This window comes from Rhinoraja longicauda, chromosome 16, assembly GCF_053455715.1.
Source record: "Rhinoraja longicauda isolate Sanriku21f chromosome 16, sRhiLon1.1, whole genome shotgun sequence".
Taxonomy (NCBI): domain Eukaryota; kingdom Metazoa; phylum Chordata; class Chondrichthyes; order Rajiformes; family Arhynchobatidae; genus Rhinoraja; species Rhinoraja longicauda.
Genome location: NC_135968.1, coordinates 11,842,731 through 11,870,101, shown reverse-complemented (window position 1 = coordinate 11,870,101; position 27,371 = coordinate 11,842,731). Strand labels below are relative to the sequence as shown.

Genomic DNA, 27,371 nt, shown 5'->3' with positions numbered 1-27,371 from the left:
TTTTCCAAGCCAATTCAGTGGATGAGCTATATTCACTGTTAGTTTTCCACTCTTTTCAACAGCGAGCTCAGGCTGTGAGCTACATCTGATTTGAGGTGACTCTTTTGGCAAACTGAATTTGAATGACCAGCCATATGGGTTAGATTATGTAATTTAGTTTAGTTTAGTATATTATTGTCATGTTTACCGAGATGCAGTATCTGAAGAAGGGTCTCGACCCGAAACGTCACCCATTCCTTCTCTCCAGAGATGCTGCCTGTCCCGCTGAGTTTCTCCAGCAACTTTTGCGTCTGTCTTTGGTTTAAACCAGCATCTGTAGTTCCTTCCTACACATGCAGTGAATAGTTTGTTCTGCATGGCTGTCCGGACAAATCATAGTGTGAAGGAGTACAACAGATCCCCTTCCAGAACAGCACGCAGAGAGTCAATAGACAATAGGTGCAGGAGTAGGCCATTCAGCCCTTCGAGCCAGCACCACCATTCAATGTGATCATGGCTGATCATTCTCAATCAGAACCCCGTTCCTGCCTTCTCCCCATACCCCCTGACTCCGCTATCCTTAAGAGCTCTATCTAGCTCTCTCTTGTTCCCATGTTCAGGTGGCATCGTACAAATTCAAAGCCTTTGAAAATACCGATCTTGGCTACACATGATGTCGAGCGGTAGAAGTTGAGTTTTTGAGGCAACGCTTTCTGTAGACCCCTTCGATGGTTGGGGAGGTCATGATGCCCTTGATGGATCGGGCAATGTCCACCACTTTCCTCAACCTCCTTCGTTCTTGGGCCTTCGCGTTGTCGAACCGGGCTGGGATGCAAATATCGCCAGTGTGCCCTCTGCCGCGCTCCTGTCAAAGTTCAACAGAGTATTCGGCAACATGCTGAATCTCCTCAGTTTTCTGACAAAGTAGAGCCAGCGATGAGCTTTCGTGTCGATCGCATCAATGCCCTGGCCCCAGTTCAGAACTTCAGGGACATGCACACCTCCGAAGAGTCTATATTGATTCCCTCCACCCGCCATCCTGTCGATAAAGACTGGTTTATGGATCCTCGCGTTTCCCTTGCTGAAGTCAGCTCCTTGGTCTTGCTAACGTCTGGAGCAAAATTGTCCCTCGGGCACCATTTAATCAGATCACCAATCTCCCTCCTGTACACTGGCTCATCGCTGGCCGTTCCTCATCCAACAACAGTGGTATCATCAGCGAATTTTAAGATGGCCTTGGAGCCGTGTCTGGCTACACAGTCACAGGTGGCTGATGGAGTACAACGTGAGGAAATACTTGGCCGTTCGTTTTGGTCAAAAGAACAGTAAAAAAGGGAATGTGTCGGAAGGAATTGCAAACGCTGGTTCACACCCAAGATAGACGCAAAAGTTGCTGGAGTAACTCAGCGGGACAGGCAGCATCTCTGGAGAGAAGGAACGGGTGACGTTTCGGGCCGAGACCCTTCTTCAGAAGGAATAGTCTGTAATCATCATATCATATCATATCATATATATACAGCCGGAAACAGGCCTTTTCAGCCCACCAAGTCCGTGCCGCCCAGCGATCCCCGTACATTAACACTATCCTACACCCACTAGGGACAATTTTTACATTTACCCAGCCAATTAACCTACATACCTGTACGTCTTTGGAGTGTGGGAGGAAACCGAAGATCTCGGAGAAAACCCACGCAGGTCATGGGGAGAACGTACAAACTCCTTACAGTGCAGCACCCGTAGTCAGGATCGAACCTGAGTCTCCGGCGCTGCATTCGCTGTAAAGCAGCAACTCTACCGCTGCGCTACCGTGCCGCCCATGATAAGATACTATTCAAGCTTAGGCGAGACAAAGCACAAGATTAGTTTGGGAGTCCAGCGAGTAGTCAGCCATAGCATTTTCAGTGATTCGACGATTTAATAATACTTTACTGCCACATGTACCTAGGTACAGTGAAATGCTTTGTTTTGCATACAACGCGGTAAAATCCCATGGCACACCTCACCTGGGGAGGAGACAAGTGTCGCTGCGATTCTGGCGCCGGTAAAGTTATAAAAGTTCACCGAACAGTTCTGCTTTTATTGCATAGGATTGGTGGTAGAGTAAGGCTAAGTTTACAGACTCTAATGAGATCACGTTTGGAATACTGGGTATAGTTATGTTTGTCGTCAAAGAAGAATGTGGTGGCCAGAACCCCCAGATAGATGCCCGTTGTTCTGCTGATGAGGTGGAGCCTAAGGGGTGCTGATAACTGACAGCTCGCAAGGATTTGTACCGAACTACACTTATCTCTTGTTCCACCTCGTCCATGCTAAATTAGTTCGCTTTAGTTTAGAGATACAGCACGTAAACAGGCCCTTTGGCCTATTGAGTCCGCACCGACCAGCGATCCCCGCATATTAACACGATACTACGCTCGGGACAATTTTTTACATTTATACCAAGCCAATTTAACCCACAAGTGTACGTTCTCCTCGTGACCTGTGTGGGGTTTCTCCGAGATCTTTGGTTTCCTCCCACACGCCAAAGACGTACGGATTTGCAAGTGGATCGGCTTGGTATAAATGTAAATTGTCCTGAGTGTGTGTAGGGTATAGTGTTAATGTGCGGGGCCCGCTGGCCCGCACGGACTGGGTGGGCCGAAGGGCCTGTTTGCGTGCTGTATCTCTAAAAGTAAAACTAAAACCTAAAATGGTGCCCGGGGCATAATCGCCACTGTTTCTCTTTCCTCGAGCAGGATGGCTTCACACCGCTGGCTGTTGCTCTGCAGCAAGGCCACGACCAGGTGGTCTCGCTGCTGCTGGAGAATGACACGAAGGGGAAGGTTCGCCTGCCAGCCTTGCACATCGCCGCCCGCAAGGATGACACGAAAGCCGCGGCGCTGCTCCTGCAGAATGACCACAATGCCGACGTGGAGTCCAAGGTAGGTCCCGCTGGCATCTTGCGGGTATCTCCATAGTTCCCTGCCTGCTCCCGAGGTGGTGGCCTGATCCCTAGATGATGGCTTGCTTCCTGACCGATAGCCTGCTCCCTTAGCCTGTGGGCTGCTTCCGGGATGGTGGCCTGATCTCTAGATGGTGGCCTGATCTCTAGATGGTGGCCTGATCTCAAGATGGTGGCCTGATCTCTAGATGGTGGCCTGATCTCTAGATGGTGGCCTGATCTCTGGACGGTGGCCTGATCTCAAGACGGTGGCCTGATCTCAAGATGGTGGCCTGATCTCAAGATGGTGGCCTGATCTCAAGATGGTGGCCTGATCTCTAGACGGTGGCCCAATCTCTAGATAGTGACCTGATCTCAAGATGGTGGCCTGATCTCAAGATGTTGGCCTGATCTCAAGATGGTGGCCTGATCTCTAGACGGTGGCCCAATCTCTAGATGGTGGCCTGATCTCAAGATGGTGGCCTGATCTCAAGATGGTGGCCTGATCTCAAGATGGTGGCCTGATCTCTAGATGGTGGCCTGCTCTCCCAAGCACGGTCTGCTCCCTAGCGTTCGGCTGCTCCCTCAACCCCGACGTGCTCCATCACCCGTGACCTGCTCCCTCTCCAATGACCTGTCCCCTCCCACATGGCCTGCTCCCTAGCCTGTAGTCTGTTCCCTGTCCCATGCTCTGCTCCCTTGCCCATGGCCTTCCCTTTAACTATGCTGCCTGCTCCCTGTCTCATGCTCGGCTCTTTGAGACATGGTACCCTCACTGCAACGTGATCCACTGATGGTGCAGGTTCAGAGAAAGCAAAACATGAGCCAAGAACTGTTGCGAGCATTATCTTTTTCATTTTGTTGCCATCTCACCCCTTCCCCATGTAGTTTTAGTTTTTAGAGCTACGGCGCGGAAACAGGTCCTTCGACCCACCGAGTCCGCACCGACCAGCAATCCCCGCACATTAACACTATCCCACACACACTAGGGACAATTTACACTTGCACCAAGCCATTTAACCTACAAACCTGTACGTCTTTGGAGTGTGGGAGGAAACCGAAGATCTCGGCGAAAACCCACGCAGGTCACGGGGAGAACGTACAAACTCCATACAGACAGCAGCCGTAGTCGGGATCGAACCCAGATCTCTGGCGCTGCAAGCGCTGTAAGGCAGCATCTCTACCACTGCGCCACCATGTAGGTTTGTCAACTTTCTTATCGTGTCTTCTGGGACCAAAGATGAATCTCCAGGGCACGGCTACAAATGGGTTGGCGGTAGGTGGGGAGGGGATGGATGAGTGAGAGAGAGAGAGAAAGAGAGGGGGGGGGGGGGGGGGCTGGGGAGGGGAGGGGGGGGGGGGGCTGGGGAGGGGAGGGGGGGGTTGGATGGAGGGATGGGCAGAAAGGGAGTCAGGAATGATCCTGTTGGGTGCAAAGCATACTGATTGTTTGTCCATTTGGTTTGGGAAAGGGGGATGCTCGGACGCTGGACATATCGGAAATGGTGGGAGAGCGCAGGCGAGGCGTTGGCGGGTTGGTTTATGGGGTCCAACCAGGGCTCACAACCTCACCCTGAATTTTAGGTGTTTTTTTTTAAGGAACGAAGGAAGTCAAACAGCCAGATTTACAAGGGTATCTGTGATGGTGTCTCTCTTCCTAAATTGTGTGCAAATGTTTAAATACAAATGAGCCAAGTATTCTGGAAGAAGCTACGTTCAGTGCACAAGGAGCCTTTTCCTCTTCGGTTACTCCCCCCCCCCCCCTCCCCCCCCACCTCGGTTTGTTTTCTTCCTTCCTCTCTCTGCCGCCACCCTCTTGACTTCCCATTTGGCTTGGACCATTGCTTTCTCGTCATCCATTCATCGCAGGGCTTGTGTGATCCTGTCACCCGTTGGCGAACTAACCCTTCATTTTTCTTTCCTTCTCTCCTCGGCCCAATGTGCTATCGTAGATGATGGTGAATAGAACCACAGAGGTATAACATGTTATAAGCCACGCAAACTCACAACCTTTGTGCTGCTGCTGCTGCTGCTGCTGCTGCTGTTTCTGCTTCATCTCTTATTTCCGGCTATGCGTTTTTATTTATTTTTTAAATATATATATCTTTTTTGATATACCGTAGCATGCCCAAATCTGGAGAAATAGGTCAAATTGCAGGGCTTTCTGCAGTTACGTCTGGGAGCCGTAGCGACCTTCGATTCGCCCTCCTTATGTTCCGCCATTTTGGCAGCTGGCAAGGGACGGTTCACTTTCCATTCCCGATTTATTTCGATCGGATCCCAAGTTCAATTGCACTGGGAAGGAGCCGCTCGGCCCCTTGCCCGAGTTGCGGTGAGGTGTAGGTGCTGGGAACTGCAGACAGCCCTGATCAGACGCGCATCGAGGACTGACTTCTCGGACTGCTGCATGACACTTACCCTGCGAGTGTCAGCCGGGAGGGGGCTTTCAGACCCTCAGCAAAGATAGATACGCCTCTCTTCAACACAGTCCCACCCCCCTCCTCCCCCCCCCCCCCCCCCCCCCTCCTCACTTCACTGAAAGCATGGCTATCAAGATTGCTGAATGTCTTTGCAAATGCATCTGGTTCCTCAAGAACTCTGGTAGCACAGGGCCCGGATTCTAGTTGCATGCTCTTAAACATTCAGGCACGAGGGCCTTCTTTAATCCCTAAGTGCTGGGCCTCAGCATCGGTTTGCTAAAGGCAACAGGTTTCGAAAACGGCATTGTTTCTGGGAATGGGATGCCTGTTTTATTACTCTGAACACTCGGCACTGCGGCAAGCACAGATCCAGCATGGTTACGCACAGGTCACTTGGATCTTCACCACGTCCTCCAAGAGTGCATGTGATCCCATATGTAGACACAAGGAACTGCAGATGCTGGTTTACCGAAAAAGACACAAAGTGATGGAGTAACTCAGCGCGTCAGGCACCGTCTCTCCCTCGAGAACATGGATGGGCAATGTTTCAAGTCAGAACCCTTCTTCAGACTCAACAAGTACAGGCGACACTTGACACTTGAGTCTGTGAAAGGATCCCGGCCCAAAACGTCGTCTCTCCATCGTTATTTTAGACTTTAGAGATACAGCGTTGAAACAGGCCCTTCGGTCCAACGGGTCCCTGCCGACCAGCGATCACCCCATACACTAGCACTATCCTACACACGAGGGACAATTTACACAAGTCAATTAACCTTCAAACCTGCACGTCTTTGATTTGTGGGAGGAAACCTGAGCACCTGGAGAAAACCCACGCGGTCACAGAGAGAACGTACAAACTCCATGCAGACATCCGTAGCCAGGATCAAACCGGCGTCTCTGGCACTGTGAGGCAGCAACTCTACCGCTGCGCCACTGTGCAGCACTCCAGAGATGCTGTCTGACCCGCTGAGGTACTCCAGCACTCTATGTCATCCCGTACACCTGACTGGTGAGACAATTGATCACAATTGCAAGTATTCTGGACTTGTTGACAATGTGTCTGTCATGATATGTTCTAGAGCTGACCAACACCAATACCGGTTCTGTACTGTGTGAATCACTGTGGCAGAAGACACCATTCAATATGAAACAGCCTCCACACATCATGTTTGCATTGTGGCCCACTCCCCATCTCTCCAATGGAAGGACGTATACCCTTTAAGCACAATTGCACCCATGACAAGTCATTCGTGTAAGGGTGTGTCATCGAGCCCAAGAGTCATACAGTGTTGAAACAGGCCCTTCAGCCCAACTTGCCCACACTGACCAACATGTCCCAACTACACTGGTCCCACCTGCCTGCATTTGGCCCATATCCCTCTAAAGCTGTCCTATCCATAAACCTGTCCAAATGTTTCTTAAACATTGCGATACTACCTGCCTCACCTACCTCCTCCAGCAGCTCATTCCATACACCCACCACTCACTGTGTGAAAATGTTACCCCTCCAGTTCCTATTAAATCTCTTCTTCCTCAGCTTAAAACCATATTCTCTGGTTCTCAGTTCCCCTCCTCTTGGCAAGGGACTCTGTGCATCCATACGATCTATTCCACTCATGATTTTGTACACCTCTATAAGATCACCCCCTCATCCTCCTGTGCTGCAAGGAATAGAGTCCGAGCCTGCTCAACCTCCCCCTGTAGCTCAGGCCCTCGAGTCCTATGTCATTCAGTTTTACTGTAGGATCCAGTTTTTAATCATTCTCTCTACTGTACGCACAATATATGCTTCATGAGTACAATTCTGCTTTTGACTATCTCCCGGCGCTTGCCAAGCTTAAAGGTTGCAGTGCCGATCCTTAGGGTGTGCTGCAACACCTCAGTGTATAACTCGGTAATATGTGATATTTTGCCTCCCCCTCAAGCACTTCCTCAAACTTGTTCAGAAGCGGCAGTAAGTTTTGTGAAGGTCGCAGCCTAACTGTGTTAAACCAACAGGTTAACGTGTAATGTCTTTTTATTTTAAATGAGGTGCAATCTTTCCAGTGGGGGTGAAGTGCAAACCATTCCTGGGAAATGAAAGCTGTGCTCAGTTTAGGTGTCCAGAACTTCTGAGTCAGAAATTTGGTGTCATGAGGTCATAAGTGATAGGAGTAGAATTCGGCCCATCAGGTCCACTCCGCCATTCAATCATGGCTGATCTATTTCTCTCTCCTAACCCCTTTCTCCTGCTTTCTCCCCATAACCTCTGACACCTAAACTGATCAAGAATCTATCTATCTCTACCTTAAAAATATCCTCTGACTTGGCCTCCACGGCCTTCTACGGCAAAGAATTCCACAGATTCACCGCCCTCTGACAAAATAGATTTCTCCTCGTCTCCTTCCTGAAAGAACGTCCTTTAATTCTGAATTAATTCTGAATTCTGTGTCAGCCTGATACAGTGACAGATGTGGCTGAGATTGACTCGGGTATAATTTTGATTTTAATTCCTTTATCTATCATTCATCTCTCCCCATTTAAATTTCAGTTGATCATATGACTCTGATCATATGAAACTCCATCTGTGTAAACTATGGGACATGCCGGATTTCAGCTCAATTCCATTGTAGAATTCCTGTGTATGGAATGTAAATGCAATGCTTTATGACTTGGTCTGCAGAAAACATTTTCAATCATTGTTTTTATTTTGATGCAAAATGTCCAAAGTACACAGAGAAAATGTGTGTATGTGTGTGTGTGTGTGTGTGTGTGTGTTCCTCATCATTCAAAACTGCTGTTCCTGTTCTATGTCCCAGTCAGCTGTAATTCCCAGGTCTGATTACCTACACTGACAATAGACAATAGACAATAGACAATAGGTGCAGGAGTAGGCCATTCAGCCCTTCGAGCCAGCACCGCCATTCAATGCGATCATGGCTGATCACTCTCAATCAGTACCCCGTTCCTGCCTTCTCCCCATACCCCCTCACTCCGCTATCCTTAAGAGCTCTATCCAGCTCTCTCTTGAAAGCATCCAACGAACTGGCCTCCACTGCCTTCTGAGGCAGAGAATTCCACACCTTCACCACTCTCTGACTGAAAAAGTTCTTCCTCATCTCCGTTCTAAATGGCCTACCCCTTATTCTTAAACTGTGGCCCCTTGTTCTGGACTCCCCCAACATTGGGAACATGTTTCCTGCCTCTAATGTGTCCAATCCCCTAATTATCTTATATGTTTCAATAAGATCCCCCCTCATCCTTCTAAATTCCAGTGTATACAATTTTTGTAAATGCTCTTCTGTTGCCACATCCTTACATAATTTTGTCCCTCCATATATCATATCATATCATATCATATATATACAGCCGGAAACAGGCCTTTTCGGCCCTCCAAGTCCGTGCCGCCCAGTGATCCCCGTACATTAACACTATCCTACACCCACTAGGGACAATTTTTTACATTTTACCCAGCCAATTAACCTACATACCTGTACGTCTTTGGAGTGTGGGAGGAAACCGAAGATCTCGGAGTAAACCCACGCAGGTCACGGGGAGAACGTACAAACTCCTTACAGTGCAGCACCCGTAGTCAGGATCGAACCTGAGTCTCCGGCGCTGCATTCGCTGTAAAGCAGCAACTCTACCGCTGCGCTACCGTGCCGCCCAAGCTACTCCAAGCTACTCTGAAATATTTTTGCTCCATATGTCTGGCCTCTGGGTTACCACTGAATTTAATACCTCTGCCATTGACAATCATGCTTTTAGTTGCCATGTCCTGGAATTCCTCCTAAAATTGCTCTTTAAGATAGGCCTTAAAACTTACCTCTACCGCTAATGCGTTCACCTCTCTACCTAATATCTGTTTACACGGCTTGCTGTCGAATTTTGTTCAATAATATTCCGGTGGAGCCCTCTGAAAGTTTTACTTTCTTAGCAATGTTATACAAATCCGAGTTATTATTGTTTTTTTGTGCGTATGTACCTGTTTTTAAACTATGAGTGTGCACGTGAGAGAGAATGGGAAACACTGAAACAGGCATGCTCAGTTCCAACACACAGTCAGACTCAGTCAGCACCCACATGTTGATACAGAGAGAGGATTGCTACAGGCAGGCACAATTGGCAGTCTTTTTAAAACTTCGTCACCAAGACTGTGCAAGATTGAAACTTCCATGTCATTCATGGTGTGCAACCTTCACCTGTCCTGATGTTGCCAGAGTTCATTCATCATGTAAATGCCTCCCGTGAGGTTGGGAAACCTGTGAGGCCCTGGCTTGGAACGTTGTTGCCAAAGGTGTCAGGGTCCCACCCAGATGTGAGTGAACTCCAGGTTCACACTTGTACACGCCACATCTCAGCAGAGACCGCCAACCGACTGAACCTAAGCAAAGTGCAGCTTTGAGCAAGGAAGGAGAGAAATGAAACGGTGCGGACATGGCATTGAAGATGACCCTCCACTCCCCCCGTCTCTCTCTGAGGTCAAGAGCAGGGTCTCAGCTAACCAGTAACAGCTGACGAACCTTTGGAGAATAAGTGCCTTTGCAGAACACAAGAAACAAAAACTAATGGTTAATCCTTGTCTTTCTTTCAGAGTGGCTTTACCCCGCTGCATATAGCTGCTCATTACGGGAATATAAATGTGGCGACTTTGTTGCTGAATCGTGGTGCCGCTGTAGATTTCACAGCCAGGGTAAGGTCACCGATTGTAATTAAACCTCTTCCACTTTTGATCGCTCTGCACTTTTCCCCACCCTTCCCAAACGTGAAAATTTTCTTTTTTATTAACTTACATCGAGTGGCTTGTGGCCTCCACGGCATTTGCTTTGAATTGCCAACACTTGTGACATTTTATTTAATTTATGGTCATAAAACCATACATTCAGGGTGACTGATTCCAAAAACTTGTATTGAAAATAACCGTAGTATCGCGAGAAAGGTTCAGACCTTTTACTCTTGCAACCGACCTCACAGGAGCTGAACAGAAATTCCAGGTATAGCAATTAGTCCAGTTAGCCCTACAGTGGTGCTACAGTAACCCAACTGTTGCATTCCTAAGAAAGCTCGCATTATAAAAAGCAATCATGTCAATGAAGAAAAGTGCTTTAGGGGCCAGACAGTTTCAGACTTGCAATAACTAAGTTGTTTTTCTTAGAGTCAGAGAGTCATACTGCATGGAACCAGGCCATCCGGCCCAACTTGCCCACACCGACCAACATGTCCCATCTACACTAGTCTCACCTGCCTGCGTTTGGTCCATATCTCTCCAAACCTGTCCCCATCCATGCACTTGTCTAACTGTTTCTTAAACGTTGCAATCGTCCCCACCTCAACTATTTCCTCTGGCACCTCCTTCCATCCACAAGTGATGATCTCTTTATATCATGAGGGCTAAACTGTTATAACAATAAGAGTCTGAGGGGTAACTTTTTCCACACAATAATAAAGATCTTTTTAATGGCTCTAAGTTTATTTTTGTTTTTTCGCAAGCTAAAAATACCAAGGTCTGTGTGTTATATTGTTTAGTAGAGTATCATTGCGCAGGTACCAATAGAAGTGATTGCTTGTGAGTTCCAATGACCACCCACAGTGAAATGTGCAGCTGCTTTCTGAAGAGACAATGGAATCTGATTACTGCAGGGAGGTGACAAGTAGTTTTGTTTCCATAGACTTTTTTTTCTCACGATAGCCTTTTCTCCTGATCGCGTTATATTTGATTAGTGTTATTAACAGAAATACCTGAAGTAAGAAAAATTAAACAACTTGACAAATATCGTGTCAAGATGTAAACAAGAATGCATTATAGGTATGTGCCTTATTCAGAAACAAACAAGATCTCCATCAATTTGCAGTGTTATGTTAGAAATTTGAGGCATGCCATGTGGTAAAGGCAGCATGATCAGGAGTTAATATCTCCGTTGGTATTTAACAGCGATAGAAATATATTTTATTTTAAATTTGTTTACAAAATGTGGACATCACATATTGGGCCAATATTTCCTTCTCGTGCCAGTTTACCTCCAAATAGTTTAATATGCCCATTTGGAGTGCAGGTAAGAGTTAACCATATTGCTGTGAGCTTGGTTGTTTTGGGGGCGGGTAGAAGGAATCACAGTTAGTTGGACCAGGTAGGAATAGACAATAGACAATAGACAATAGGTGCAGGAGTAGGCCATTCAGCCCTTCGAGCCAGCACCGCCATTCAATGCGATCATGGCTGATCACTCTCAATCAGTACCCCGTTCCTGCCTTCTCCCCATACCCCCTCTCTCCGCTATCCTTAAGAGCTCTATCCAGCTCTCTCTTGAAAGCATCCAACGAACTGGCCTCCACTGCCTTCTGAGGCAGAGAATTCCACACCTTCACCACCCTCTGACTGAAAAAGTTCTTCCTCATCTCCGTTCTAAATGGCCTACCCCTTATTCTCAAACTGTGGCCCCTTGTTCTGGACTCCCCCAACATTGGGAACATGTTATCTGCCTCTAATGTGTCCAATCCCCTAATTATCTTATATGTTTCAATAAGATCCCCCCTCATCCTTCTAAATTCCAGTGTATACAAGCCCAATCGCTCCAGCCTTTCAACATACGACAGTCCCGCCATTCCGGGAATTAACCTAGTGAACCTACGCTGCACGCCCTCCATAGCAAGAATATCCTTCCTCAAATTTGGAGACCAAAACTGCACACAGTACTCCAGGTGCGGTCTCACCAGGGCCCGGTACAACTGTCGAAGGACCTCTTTGCTCCTATACTCAACTCCTCTTGTTATGAAGGCCAACATTCCATTGGCTTTCTTCACTGCCTGCTGAACCTGCATGCTTCCTTTCATTGACTGATGCACTAGGACACCCAGATCTCGTTGAACTCCCCCTCTTCCTAACTTGACACCATTCAGATAATAATCTGCCTTTCTATTCTTGGTAGGTGTCCGTTACTGGGAGGGCATTAATGAAGCGGATGGAATGAGAAACTGTAAACTTGAGTGCGTTGTTAACGGCCGATGTAAAAATGAACTGCTTTGAAGATTCATTGAAAAGCTTGTGAATTCTAAGGAGACCAAACACTGATCAGCTTTCTTGATGGGAAATGGTTAGAGAAGGGTGATTTTTTTGCTGGCAGTCGTTCCATTATTTGCACAGGTCCGGGTCATTGAATATTGGTTATCTCCCCCAGAATGACATCACTCCGCTGCACGTGGCCTCCAAGAGAGGGAATGCCAACATGGTCAAGTTGCTGCTGGACCGAGGATCTCAAATAGAAGCCAAAACCAGGGTAAGCCTGCAGCTCAATAAAGGCCACATGGGTCATGCATATTGAACAGGTCACAAAAGCAAGCTAGCTGTGACTACACAAAATACTTATTCAATGTTGTATCTCTTTTCTTGGCATATCATCCTTGCTGGCAGTTATATTTAGTTTAGTTAAGTTTAGAGATACAGCGCGGAAACAGGCTCTTCGGCCCACCGAGTCCGAACCGACCAGCGATCCCCGCACATCAACACTATACTACATACACTAGGGACAATTTACACTTGTACCAAGCCAATTAACCTACAAACCTGGAAGTGGTTGGCGTGTGGGAGGAAACCGGAGAACCCGGTAAAAACCCACACAGGTCACGGGGAGAGCGTGTAAACTCCGTGTAGACAGCACCCGTGATCAGCACTAACTACCGCTGCGCCATCGTAATCAAGGTCTTTGAGTAACTCTCGTGTCTGCTTTTACAGCAAACACTTTGTGAAAGACCCATTTCAGAAATGGCAAACCTGTAATTTGATAGTGGAACAAATTGTTAGCAAACCCTGTGCATTGACAATCCAAAGTTCCTTTGGTACCCCCTGCACATCAGGATCTATGAACACAGTAAAACACGTGTTTGCTTATTAAGTGTCCATTTCTTGTGGGATTCATAGGAATAAGAACCATAGAACAAACAAAGTAGAATTTGGCTCCCTATCCTGAATAGCTCCAAGCACTTTAGCCCCGATGTATTCAGTTGTGACTTTGCACGATTGAGATTGACGTTTTAATGCATTAACGAGGAAGCATTAAAGCATTAACGAGGAAGCATGCTTTAGGTACCATTTCGCTTGCGTGACTCAACCTCTAATCATCACTTATAATGTAATATGATTTCCAAAAAATATTGTGTGAGGAATTGCAATGTTTGGAGAATCGCTGGACATCGGTAAGCAATACAGTTACAGTTTAGTTCATTGTCACATGTACTGAGGTGCAGTGAAAAGCTTTTGTTGCCATATATCCAGTCAGCAGAAAGACAATACATAATTACAATTAAATCACTTACAGTGTTTACATACATGATAGGGGAATAATGTTTAGTGCAAGGGAAAGCCAGCAAAGTCCGATCAAGAATAGTTCGAGGGTCTCCAAAGGGGTAGTAGTTTAGGACTGCTCTCTGGTTGTGGTAGGATGATTCAGTTGCCTGATAACATTTGGGAAGAAACTGTCCCTGAATCTGGAGGTGTGTGGCTTCACACTACTGTTGAAGAGTGGTAATTGCTGTAAAGTGGGAGTGGTGGTGTAAGCCATTTATCATTATAGACTCTGACAATAATGCTCTGATTCCTTTGCTAGGATGGCTTGACACCTCTCCACTGTGCAGCAAGGAGTGGACATGAGCAGGTGGTGGAAATGTTGCTCGATCGAGGAGCTCCAATCCTTTCCAAGACAAAAGTAGGTCATTCTGCAGTTGAACTGAAATCGTTTTATTTGCTTTGAGACATGCCTGAAAGCACATATTTTTGTCCACGTGGTGTTGGGTGAAAACATTGGCAAAATTGCTGAGGTCAACAAGGGAAATCCAGAAACTTTCCAATTGCAGGGTTTGGGATAGTCACAGAGCAAGACCCTTCGGCCCAACTTGCCCACACGGACCAACATGTCCCATCTACACTAGTCCCACCTGCCTGTGTTTGTCCCATACCCTTCTAAACCAGCTCCATCCATGTACCTGTTTAAATGTTTCTTATTTACAAGGAATCTATGTACTAAAACTCTCGTTTGTTATCTTGTTTGTGACTGAACTTCAGCCAAAATGGTACACGATAGCACCACAATTTTAGGCCCACCTTACTCACCATTGTCACTTTAGTGATAATGCAAGTAGTCTTATTGAAATCGGTGTTATATTTTTAAAGTTATTCACATTTTTAAGTTTAAAAGGGGGGAGGGGGAGGGGAGGAGGGAGGGAGGGGGGAAGGGGGGAGAAGGGAAATGGGAGGGGGGTTGAGGAGAGAGGGGAGGGGGGGAGGACAGGGTGCTGCACCAATACAGGAGAGGTTTGGGCCCAACGGGTCCACTTGGTCCAGTAGCTCAATAAATATACAACAATTAACCCAGATCCTGCAATCCTTATAATGTTGCAGGTACAGGCCAAAATGTTGTTTGTTTAGTGAGCCAACAATTGGAAAGTTGCTCTTTGAACGTTTCTCTGTTTAATTCAGCGAATAGTAGTTTGATTTTGAAAATGGGCCAATTCTCATTTTTAGTTTCAGTTTGAAATGGAAATACTTGGTGGTGTCTCGTATGCTTATTGATTGTTGTCATTCCAACCTATGCCATCAGTTGATGGCACTATGGTCCACTGTTGAGTTTCACTGCCTGTGTAACTCGTTATCATCTACCCCACAGCCAACAGTGGACTCCACTTTTCCTCGATTGTCATTGTTCTTTTGCATATCTTTCATTCATTTGTTCCAAGTACTGCCTATGCCTCTTGTTTCCCTTTCCCCTGACACTCAGTCTGAAGAAAGGTCTCGACCCCGAAACGTCACCTATTCCTTTTCTCCAGAGGTGCTGCCTGGCCTGCCAGGTTACTCCAGCATTTTGTGCCTATCTTTGGTGTAAACCAGCATCTGCAGTTCCTTCTTACACATAGATAATGGCAGGTGGTAGCAGGCTCGGCGAATTTTTCGCTGAACACCTCCACTCAGTCCGCCTAAACCTACCTGATCTCCTGGTTGCTCAACACTTTAACTCCCCCTCCCATTCCCACACTGACCTTTCTGTTCTGGGCCTCCTCCATTGTCAGACTGAGGCCAAACGCAAATTGGAGGAACAGCACCTCATATTTCGCTTGGGCAGCTTATATCCCAGCGGGATGAACATTGACTTCTCTAACTTCAAGTAACCCTTGCTTTTCCTCTCTCTCCATCCCCTCCACTTTCCCAGTTCTCCGACCAGTCTTACTATCTCCGACGACATTTTATCTCTGTTCCGCCCACTCCCCTGACATCAGTCTGAAGAAGGATCTCAACCCGAAACGTCACCCATTCTGTCTCTCCAGAGGTGCTGCCTGTCCCGCTGAGTTACTCCAGCATTTTATGTCTATCTTAGATAATGGCAGGGTTGCCTATTCCATTCGGTACAGCTTGTAGTATCTGGGTTCCATTACTTGGGCCCTTTGAATTTCTTCCGCTCTGTTGCGACTATTGGATTTCTGTGAAGTGAGGATACATGTCTTCAGCATATTGAAGTCAGTGTTGTGTAAAACTCAGCGTGGGGCCAGAGGATCACATTTCCTTTCTGTGTGGGGAAAAATGTCATGCCTCTTTCACTGAGGGAATGTGCCTTTTTGCTCTGCATCTGGATTTTGTCATTTTCTAAATTCTTTGTAAAGATTTTAATTTACTCAGGATACTCGCATTTCAAGTGACCTGGCTGTTTTTTTTTTTTTAATATCATCAAGTTTCTTTCATTGTTTAATTTGAATTATCTGATAATTATTTTTTTTAAATTTTGCTTTATGATTTGGGGAATTATCTGGAGCTTACGACCATTACAAGTTCTCGTGAGTAAGCTTTGACGTCTCAATGTGCGGTCCCCTGGTCTTTGGTTAGCGTGGAGCTCAGGCGGTTCAGGCGAATAGCGTAGGTGATAGGAACTGCAGATGCTGGTTTATGAAAAAAGAACGCAAAGTGCCGGAGTAACTCAGCGGGTCAGGCAGCATCAGTGGCGAACATGGATAGGTGACATTTCGGACTGGGACCCTTCTTCAGTAACATCTGTAACATCACCCATCCATGTTCTCCAGAGATGCTGCCTGACCCGCCAAGTTACTCCAGCACTTTGTGTCTTTTTTTTTAGGTGGTAGTCACATGGGTGTTAAAGGAATAAAACAGGATGCTGTTGTGGTGATAATGGTGGCACGTTAACACTGCGATAAGTCTGTTCGGCTAAATTCTGCTGTGGTCAATGGAAAGTAATAAACTGCAAGTGAGCGAGTGTATCCATGTTCATTCACTGTCTTTTTGTGCCCCGTCAGAATGGCCTGTCCCCGCTGCACATGGCAACGCAGGGAGATCACCTGAACTCTGTGAAGCTGCTGCTTCACCATGACGTGCCTGTAGATGACGTGACCAATGACTACCTGACAGCGCTGCACGTCGCTGCCCACTGTGGCCATTACAAAGTCGCCAAGGTGCTGATGGAAAAGAAAGCAAACCCAAACGCCAAAGCACTGGTGAGTAACGAGCACACATTGACTCCGAAAACCCAACCCCCCCTCTCGGACCCGTCTCGATCCCGTCTACGGGCGCTGTCTGTGCGCTGTTTGTACGCTCTCCCCGTGACCTGCGTGGGTTTTCTCCCAGCTCTTCGGTTTCCTCCCACACTCCAAAGACGCACAGATTTATAGGTTAATTGGCTTGGCATAAATGTCAATTGTCTCTAGTGTGTGTAGGATAGTGTTAATGTGCACGGATCGCTGGTGGGCGCGGACTCTGTGAGCCGAAGTGCCTGTTTCTACGCTGTATCTCTAAACTAAACTAAGCAACAAGGAAACAGGCTCTTCGGCCCACTGAGTCCATGCTGACCATCGATCACCCGTGGACGCTAGTTCTATGTTATCCTATTTTCGCATCCACTCTCGACACACTGGGGGGGATTTACAGAGGCCAATTAACCTTCAAACGAACGTCTTTGAGATGTGGGATAAAACCGGAGCACCCGGAGGAAACCCACGCAGCCACAGGGAGTCAGGGAGAAACTCCACACAGGCAGCACCTGAGGTCTGGATCAAACCCAGTTCTCTAGCGCTGTGAGGCAGCAGTTTAACCAGCTGTGTCAATATGCCATTTCCAGCGAAGAGATTTGTTCTGCCCCTCAAAGACCATTGCCACTGATTCCATCAAGTCATTTAATTTGTCCCATTATCAACTTTTGTTTTGCAACAGCCCATATATTTTTCTAATTACTCTTTTCAAAGCGACGTTTGAATCCTCTTCCGTCAATCTCTGAGGCAGTCCTTTAAGTCCAAATGCTAGCTGTTAATTTTGCTTGTCTAATGACATTATTATATTTCATCCACTATCATATCTGGGATGGCGCCGTGTGTACATTGGCTGCTACATGAGCCTCCAGGCCGGTAATGAAGAACATCTTATAGAATTGAATAGCTGCGCAGGTTTTTAAAGTGGTCTGCAGGTTTTAGATGTGACAGATAAATACTTGTCCGTCCTTGCCGAGGGAATTTCACCGTTTGGTGTCATGAAAACAGAAGTTAATTTCAAGACCTCTGCAGAAAGTGGGAAAACGAGGCAATGCTGTTTACTTTAGTTGAGTTTATTGTCACGTGTACTGAGGTACAGTGAAAAGCTTGTGCTGCGTGCTATCCAGTCAGCGGAAAGACAATACATGATTACAATCGAGCCATTTACAGTGTATAGATACATGAGAAGGGAATAACGATTAGTGCAAGGTAAAGCCAGCAAAGGCCAGTCAAGGATAGTCCGAGGGTCACCAATGAGGTAGATAGTAGTTCAAAATGCTGGAAGAACTCAGCAGGTCAGGCAGCATCTAGGAGAGAGGGAATGGGTGACGTTTCGGGTCGAGACCCTTCTTCAGACTGATGTCAGGGGGGCGGGACAAAGAAAGGATATAGGTGGAGACAGGAAGATAGAGGGAGAATTGGGAAGGGGAGGGGAAGAGAGGGACAGAGGAACTATCTAAAGTTGGAGAAGTCAATGTTCATACCGCTGGGCTGCAAGCTGCCCAAGCAAAATATGAGGTGCTGTTCCTCCAATTTCTGTGGATCTCACTATGGCACTGGAGGAGGCCCATGACAAAAAGGTCAGACTGGGAGTGGGAGGGGGAGTTGAAGTGCTCAGCCACCGGGTGATCAGGTTGGTTAAGGTGGACTGAGCGAAGGTGTTGAGCGAAACGATCGCCGAGCCTGCGTTTGGTTTCGCCGATGTAGAGAAGTTGACATCTAGAGCAGCGGATACAATAGATGAGATTGGAGGAGATGCAGGTGAACCTCTGTCTCACCTGTAAAGATTGTTTGGGTCCTTGGATGGAGTCGAGGGGGGAGGTAAAGGGACAGGTGTTGCATCTCCTGCGGTTGCAGGGGAAAGTGCCTGGGGAGGGGGGGTTTTGGGTAGGAAGAGACGAGTGGACCAGGGAGTTACGGAGGGAGCGGTCTCTGCGGAACGCAGAAAGGGGAGGGGATGGGAAGATGTGGCCAGTGGTGGGGTCCCGTTGGAGGTGACGGAAACTGCTGAGTTACTCCAGCATTTTGTGATACCTTCGATTTGTGCCAGCATCTGCAGTTATTTGGCTACATCGATAGTAGTTCAGCACTGCTCTCTGGTTGTGGTAGGATGATTCAGTTGCCTGATAACAGCTGTGAAGAAGCTGTCCCTGAATCTGGAGATGTGCGTTTTCACACTTTGGAAGTCACTATGTACACAAAATTGCCAGCTTGCAATAAATACAATTTATGGAAGAAGTGAGGATAGCTCGTGGCAATTAATGTGCATCATTCAAACTACGCTTCAGATTAATAAAGGCAAGGTGTCGTTGACGAATTTTTATAATTCTATTAACTTTTTTTCCAAATTCATCAGTCACGAGATATCCTGTGTTTCTGATATAGTTGGATGAGGTGTGGACTGGGCAGTGTTTCTATTGACATTGCAGATTAGGCATCTTAAATTGCCACAAGGAAACATTACAGGCCATTGACTCGTCCAGGTTTATTGTCCTGTACACCAGGATGCAATGAGATTCTTCAGACTTTAGACTCTTAGACTTTAGTGATACAGCGCGGAAACAGGCCCTTCGGCCCACCAGGTCCGCGCCGACCGGCGTTCCCCGTACAATGTTCCTACACACATTAGGGACGATTTACAATTTGACCAAAGCCCCAATTAAGCTACAAACCTGCACGTCTTTGGAGTGTGAGAGGAAACCAGAGCACCCGAAGAAAACCCACGCAGTTGTGAAAGGATTACAAACTCCGTTCAGCTAGCACCCGTGGTCAGGATTGGAACCTGGGACCCTTGTGGTGTCAGGCAACAGCTTTACAGCTGCGCCATTGTGCTGTCCCCGCTGAGCCACTGTTCCTTGTTCATATGAAGCTCACAGAGTAAACTGTATCCGTACACTAATGATCAATACGATAAATACAGTGATGAATGCAAAACAGCGGAGTAGTTCAAGAATGCGGAGCATATCCGAGTGGTATGCACGGAAATATTGCAGTGCAATGACGGAATGGGGTAGTGTTCGGAATAAGAGTACGTGGCATTAACAATTGGGAAACAGGTAAGAAAGAGGTGATTGATTCTGGAGTCTGATAGCAGTGGGGAAGAAGCTGTTCTTGTTTGGACATAAGTTCATCAGGTCATAAGTGATAGGAGAAGAATTAGGCCATTCTGCCCATCAAGTCTACTCCGTCATTCAACCATGGCTGATCTATCTCTCCCTTCTAACCCCATTCTCCTGCCTTCTCCCCATAACCTCTGACACCCATACTAATCAAGAATCTATCTATCTCTGCCTTAACAATATCTATTGACCTGGCCTCCACAGCCTTCTGTGGCAATGAATTCCACAGATTCACCACCCTCTGACTAAAGAAATTCCTCTTCAGCTTCCGAAAGGAATGTCCTTGTATTCTGAGGCTATGACCTCTGGTCCTAGACTTTCCCACTCGTGGAAACATCATCTCCACATCCACTCTATCCAGGCCTTTCACTATTTGTAAGTTTCTTCGGACTGAAAAAAATTCAAGGGTACTTTCATGTTCATCAGCTATAGGAGCAGACTTAGGCCATTCGGCCCATCAAGTCTACTCCGCCATTTAATCATGGCTGATCTATCTTTCCCTCAACCCCATTCTCCTGCCGTCTGACCATAACCCCTCACACCCGTACCGATCAAGAATCTCAATCTCCGCCTTAAAAATATCCATTGACTTGGCCTCCACAGACTTCTGTGGCAATGAATTCCACAGATTTCACCACCCTTTGACTAAAAAGGATTTTATACATACACTACAAAGAGGGTAACAAGGGAAGAGGGTTGGACCATGAAGAATAAAGGAGGGAATTTGAGCTTGGAGTCAGACGATGTAGCCACAAGGGTCTAAGGGAGTACTTTGCATCTGTGTGGTGCCCCCTCATTCTTCTAAACTCCAGCAAGTCGAGGCCCAGTGCCGTCAAACGCTCATTATATGTTAACCCTCTCATTCCTGGGATCATACTCATAAGCCTCTGGGCTTTCAAGGTGCTGCATCCCAGAAGGTAGAAGAGAATGGAGTCGGGATCATTCAGCATGAAAACAGGACCTTCGGCCCAACGTCCAAGATGCCCCATCTAAGCTAGTCCCACCTTCCCGCTTTTGTCCCATATCCCTCTAAACCTTTCCCGTCGGGAATGGCCAGGAGAGCAGGCATCCTTAATTATACTTCCTGCCCTTCGTTTTTGTGCGAAGTAGCTCAGAGCAAGGCACGAAAAGAGAAAGAGTCTGCAATAGATCACAACAGTGACCATGTTAATAATGACCACGAAGTTTCCTGCAAGGCATCTCGATCAGTGAGCAACCTGCGACAAACGGCTTTTAAAACGGTTCCAAAGAGTTTGCTCTGGTTTTATAGATTGAATTTAAAACCCGTGCATGAACTCAGCAAATGTGAACATTTAAGTGGGAAATTTTAAAAAGTGTGTATATATTTATGGCGCCAGCAGCGACTTTCGGAAGAAAGCTTTCTCAGCGAATGGGGATTTCTCGCTGATGCTAAAGTTTAATCGGTTTTTCTTGGTTCGCTGCTCAGATTTCTAAGCAAATAAAAGGAATGATGGGCCCAGCCTGAGAAGCAGGAAGGGACTGGATAGGTAAATGACACCTTGAGGAATAGAGAAAGAATTAATGTCACTGTGCCAGAGGGGGACAAGGGCTCGCGTATCAGTTACCACGGAAACCAGCGGGGATAGTGAATGCGTGAAAATAAGTGACGGGGGATGAAAAGAGTGTCGCTGGTACGTATAAGGGGAAAGAAAAGAATCAGAAAGATTATGCAACTCCTAAAAGGCCCCAGTAAATTTGAACGTTTGACGATTGCTTTTGAGTTTTATTTGCAACCTCAGATTGCTTCTCCACTGCCAGCCATGTTTTCTGCTGCTGCTCTGGAATTTCTTAAACTTTTCAGCTACTCTACCTTCCCTGAAGATGCTATCGAAAGCCTGGCTCTCCGGTTGTGCTTTTGTTAGCTGGTCATGAAATCTCGCTCGATGAAATTTCTATAAAGTCACACACGGAGACGTGTTGCTAGGTTGAAATGGCACAGCAAAAGGCGGCTGTTGCTTACAATGCCGTAAACACAGGTCCAACAGCACCAATGTAAATCTCTTCGCAAAGTGCCCTCGTTACTTCCTTTGTTACACTCTGGGAAGTCAAAAGCAGCGGCAGGAGAGTGGAGTTTTTGTGATGAAAGGCGGGGGGGTGGGGGGGGGGGGGGGGGTGGGGGGGAAAGGATCATTTTGAAATGGTCAACAGCAAAAAAATAGTGATTGCAAAGTACCTGAATAAATAATGAATCTTGAATCTGTTGTAGAATGGTTTCACCCCGCTTCATATCGCATGTAAGAAAAACAGGATTAAAGTAATGGATCTGTTGCTGAAATATGGAGCATCAATTCAGGCAGTTACTGAGGTAACATCAGCACATTTAAATGTGTGATGGATATTGATGCGTGTGTTTTATATGCGTGTTTTGTACATTGATGCGTTTTTGCATTACTATTTTTGGACGACTGGTTTATGAGTTCATTGCCATGTTTTGATGTGCTTGGCTATTGGCTTTGTGTGTTGATGAGATTGCGCATGGGCACTTGTGAATTCATGCACATGTACATTTTTAAATAAATTGTATGCATATATATATATATAGTATTTATTTATCTGCTGCTTCTATAAATTGTGCATGCGGATTTTTGAGGGTTGTTTCTGTATTGTTATCGATCCATTGTGTGTATAAAATGTTTTCATTGATTGATTGTGCATGTGCTTTTGATGTGAATTGATATGATGGCGCATTGTATTTTAGTGCAAAGATAAGCTTGCTACTGTTATTTTTCTGTGGATTGCTCACATTTTCATGTATCGATGTGATTTTTTGTATTACTGCATTGGTGTGGCTGGGCATTATTATCTTTGTCTTTTGCTATGGTTGCATTCATGTCTGCATGGGTGCATCTTTTGAACTGTGCACTGATGCATGTGTGTCTGTGCACATGCATTTGTGCATATTTCTGCTTTGGCAGATCTTCGTGTATCAATGCTTTTTCAGGAGTGATTCCGTCTGCCTGTGCATGAATGTGTTTATCATTTGCGTGTTTATCATTTTGTGAATGCCGTGCGTGTTCCATTCATTGGCATTTCTTTCTCAAAAAGAACACGCGGGTGTTTATTTGTTGACCCTGGCTACCTAAATTAACCCCAATGGATCCAATCCAGTGTATGTTGTGATCAAACATTTGGCTTTGGATTGGGCCAGGGTGATTTGCTCAGTATTATTGCAGGTGCCCTCTGATAGGCACATGCACGTGCCCTTGAGTAGCAATGTACTACCATCCACTTTTCTGCAATCACCTCTCTGTGTCCAAGTTACAAAACAATTACAAGTGCTAAACACTTTAACTCCTCCTCCCATTCCCACACTGACTTTTCTGCCCTGGGCCTCCTCCGCTGTCAGAGTGAGGCTCAACGCAAATTGGTGGAACAACCCCTCATATTTCACTTGTGCAGCTTACACCCCAGCGGTATGAACATTGACTTCTCTAACTTCAAATAATCCTTGCTTTCCCTCTCTCTCCATCCCTCCCCCCTCCTAGTTCTCCGATCAGTCTGACTGTCCTCCTGATTAAAAATGTATCTTCGTATGCTTCGTTGTCACCTTCCCGTAACAAACAATGATCTAATCTACATTTTCCTTGATCATCGTAATCTACATTTTCCTTGATCATCATCCCCTTTGATTTCTCATTTTCACATCTTACCCCTCCATATCTCTGTGCCTCCCTCTCCCCTGTCTCTCATTCTGAAGAAGGGTCTCGACCTGAAACGTCACCTATTCTATCCAGAGATGCTGCCTGTCCCGCTGAGTTACACCAGCATTTTGTGTCTATCTTCGGTGTAAACCAGAATCTGCAGTTCCTTCCCACACAGAAAACTACTTGGGTTCAGATCAGCTTAAGTTGACAATGGCCGTGATTGGGTTGGGTTTTAATTTGAATACCCAAGGCAAGTCTTCATATGTTTGTAAATTTGTCCATCCACATGCCGATAGAAGTCCGTGTCTATTAGTGTCTTTGCACATATGTACTGACTTTGTGCGTGATGTGCTTGAGTCTGTCTGCCCTTGATTGTGTCTGTTTTGTCTGTGGTTTACTGCTGTAAAATCTTGATGAGAAACATACTCTTTGTGATATGTGGATTCAATGTTTATCTTTGCAGTCGGGCCTCACACCTATTCACGTGGCTGCATTTATGGGACATACAAACATTGTCACCCAGTTAATGCAACGTGGAGCATCACCAAATACAACAAACGTGGTAAGGGTGACTTTGTCCGTATATGGAGGCAGGGAATGGCTACGTTGTATTTTATGGCTATACTTACAAAGGGAGCTTTGACCATTGTTTCCCGAGTTATGTGGCACATCATTTTGTCATTTTATTCAAATCCAAAGGAAAATAACTACAAATAGCCACAATTAATGTTGTCCTTGTCTGTTGTGATGGATCAATAAGTGATAGGCACAAAACGCTGGAGTAACTCAGCGGGTCAGGCAGCATCTCTGGAGACAGGGAATGGGTGACGTTTCGGGTCGAGACCCTTCTTCAGACTGGGAGTCAGGGGAGAGGGAAACTAGAGGTATGAAAAGGTCTGGAACTAATCAGAGCCGGCACCGCCGATCACTCAGGAAAATTGGAGGCCACAATGGTCCATTGTTGGCTAGTGAAGAGGTTACGAATAGTGAAACTAGCCAGATGGTCAGGGTGGAGGAGGGATGGAGAGGGAGGGAATGCAAGGGTTTACTTGAAATGAGAGAAATCAATGTTCATACTGCTGGGTTGTAAGCTGAACAAGCGAATATGAGGCGCTGTTCCTCCAATTTGTGTGTGGCCTCACTCTGACAGTGGAGGAGACCTAGGACAGAATGGTCAGTGTGGGAATGGGAAGGGGAGGGGGAAGGGGAATTAAAAATGTATTAGAAACTGACAACTGGATGATTGCTTTGATTTGTCAACAATTCCATTACTGTCGCATCACAAAAATCTTTGCAAGGGAGGAGGCAAACTTAATGATTTCGTTCCCAGCTTTTGTAAAGATGCAAACATTTTCCAAATAAGATGTTACTCCAAAACAAGGAAGGAGTGCGATCAGTTCTCGTCATGAAAAAATGCTGCACCATTCGCAGTGCCATAGTTTGGAAGTGACATTAAACTGTGTTCTCGGCAAGCACAGAAAATGTCCCAAGGCGATATTTCAATGCAGAGAAGTTAATAATTAAGAGGCAGAAATTTAAATTCATTGGTGACAGGATGAGAGGGCAAACGAGGACAAATGTCATGACCGAGGCACAGTGCGAACTTGGAACGTGAAAGAGAGGTGGAAACGAAAATGCTCCTCACATCGCGATGAGCACTTGAGCTGATCACGGGATCCTCACGGTGGAGCAGCGGTGGAGTTGCTGCCTTATAGCGCTTACAGTGCCAGAGACCTGGGTTCGATCCCGACTACGGAATGATTGGCTGTACGGAGTTTGTACGTTCTCCCCATGACCTGCGTGGGTTTTCTCCGAGATCTTCGGTTTCTTCCCACACTCCAAAGACGTACAGGTTTGCAGGTTAATTGGCTTGGGGAATAATGTAAAATTGTCCCCAGTGCATGCAGGGTAGTGTTAATGTGCGGGGATCGCTGGTCGGCGTGGACTCAGTGGGGCGAAGGGCCTGTTTCCGCACTGTATCTCTAAACTAAACTAAACCACTTGGGTTTCAGATCGAGTGCTGGGAAGTGCTGGGAGCAATTGGCATGGTTTGGTGTTGCTAAGGTGGGCACATGGAGTAAAGGGCATTCTTCAATGTTGCATATTTCCATGAAATAGTGATAGGCCTGGATAGAGCGAATGTTGAGAGGATATTTCCACTGGAGGGCGAGTTTAAAACCAGAGGCCATAGCCTCAGAATAAAAGGACATCCCTATAGAAAAGAGTTGAGGAGGAATTTTTTTAGTCAGAGGGTGGTGAATCTAGAAACATAGAAACATAGAAAATAGGTGCAGGAGTAGGCCATTCGGCCCTTCGAGCCTGCACCGCCATTCAATATGATCATACAACTCAGTATCCTGTACCTGCCTTCTCTCCATACCCCCTGATCCCTTTAGCCACAAGGGCCACATCTAACTCCCTCTTAAATATAGCCAATGAATTGGCCTCAACTACCTTCTGTGGCAGAGAATTCCACAGATTCACCACTCTCTGTGTGAAAAAAAACTTTCTCATCTCGGTCCTAAAAGACTTCCCCCTTATCCTTAAACTGTGACCCCTTGTTCTGGACTTCCCCATCACTGGGAACAATCTTCCTGCATCTAGCCTGTCCAACCCCTTAAGAATTTTGTAAGTTTCTATAAGATCCCCCCTCAATCTTCTAAATTCCAGCGAGTACAAGCCGAGTCTATCCAGTCTTTCTTCATATGAAAGTCCTGCCATCCCAGGAATCAATCTGGTGAACCTTCTCTGTACTCCCTCTATGGCAAGAATGTCTTTCCTCAGATTAGGAGACCATTCATTGCCACAGACGGCTGTGGGGGCCATGTCAATGGATAGCTTTAAGGCAGAGACTGACAGATTCTTCATTAGTACGGGTGTCAGGGGTTATGGGGAGAAGGCAGGAGAATGGGGTTGAGAAGGAAAGATAGATCAGCCATGATTGAATGGCGGAGTAGACTCGATGGTCCGAATGGCCATAATTCTGCCCCGAGAACTTATGAACGTGAACTTATGAAAATATAAAGAAAGTGAGGATGCAGACTTTCCCCTCTCATTCCCACGGCTCCATTAACTGTCCCTTAGCAACGATCAGATAACACCAGGGAATTGTTTTTAATACCAATTGCATTTTGCAGATAAACTATTTTAATGCAGAAATGCTGTCTCTAAGTTCCCCGATTGGCTTTGCTTTAATTTAGCCCCACGTCAGATTTTGTTAAGATCAGATTGAATAATTGGATTTGGAAAGGAATGCACTGCAGTGCCATTTGTGGGAATTCTGATCAAGCATTCTATTACCTTGCTTCGAACACAGATTCACAAAAGGTTAAAATAACTAAAACATCTTGGAAGAATTTCCCAGCATTTTTAAAGTCTCGCTCAATAGAAGCGTCGATGAGAGAATTAGATGCAGATGCGGAATTTCTAGTCACTGAACTTTCCTGCGCTTCTCTGATCTTGCGTTCCCTACGATTGTTCGTTGGCAGAAGCAGAGTCACCCAAAGTTTACCTCCTGGTATCCTGACCGCGTTAAATTAAATCAAAGTCTTAGGTTACTGAAGTGCGACTATTACACTGTAGCCCCATTGCCTCTTGCAAGTCAATACAACAACAAAAGTCCCACCGCACTGCCAAAAGGAAGCAAAAGAGGATTCTCTTACCAAAGGCATGAGATCTAGACATTCACCTCTTTGCTGTGCCAGGATGTTAGCTGGTTTATCCGACAATATAGGACTTGAGAAACACGCCACCAGTTGCATATGATTAGGGGGGG

General features: G+C 46.3%; 1 protein-coding gene across 28 annotated transcripts in view; it reads left to right on the top strand.

Annotated features, from left to right (window-relative positions):
• ank3b (ankyrin 3b) overlaps positions 1–27,371 on the top strand; it is a 515,038-nt gene that overhangs the window by 335,345 nt on the left and 152,322 nt on the right. For 22 of the 28 annotated variants that reach the window (XM_078413212.1, XM_078413210.1, XM_078413215.1 and 19 more), the window contains exons 6-13: positions 2,715–2,900; positions 4,852–4,875; positions 9,893–9,991; positions 12,474–12,572; positions 13,899–13,997; positions 16,588–16,785; positions 22,159–22,257; positions 24,060–24,158. In XM_078413212.1, the coding sequence (XP_078269338.1) occupies positions 2,715–2,900; positions 4,852–4,875; positions 9,893–9,991; positions 12,474–12,572; positions 13,899–13,997; positions 16,588–16,785; positions 22,159–22,257; positions 24,060–24,158 (903 nt within the window). The remainder of the gene's footprint in view (positions 1–2,714; positions 2,901–4,851; positions 4,876–9,892; positions 9,992–12,473; positions 12,573–13,898; positions 13,998–16,587; positions 16,786–22,158; positions 22,258–24,059; positions 24,159–27,371) is intronic. The other 6 variants (XM_078413236.1, XM_078413209.1, XM_078413233.1 and 3 more) reach the window with 1 other exon arrangement.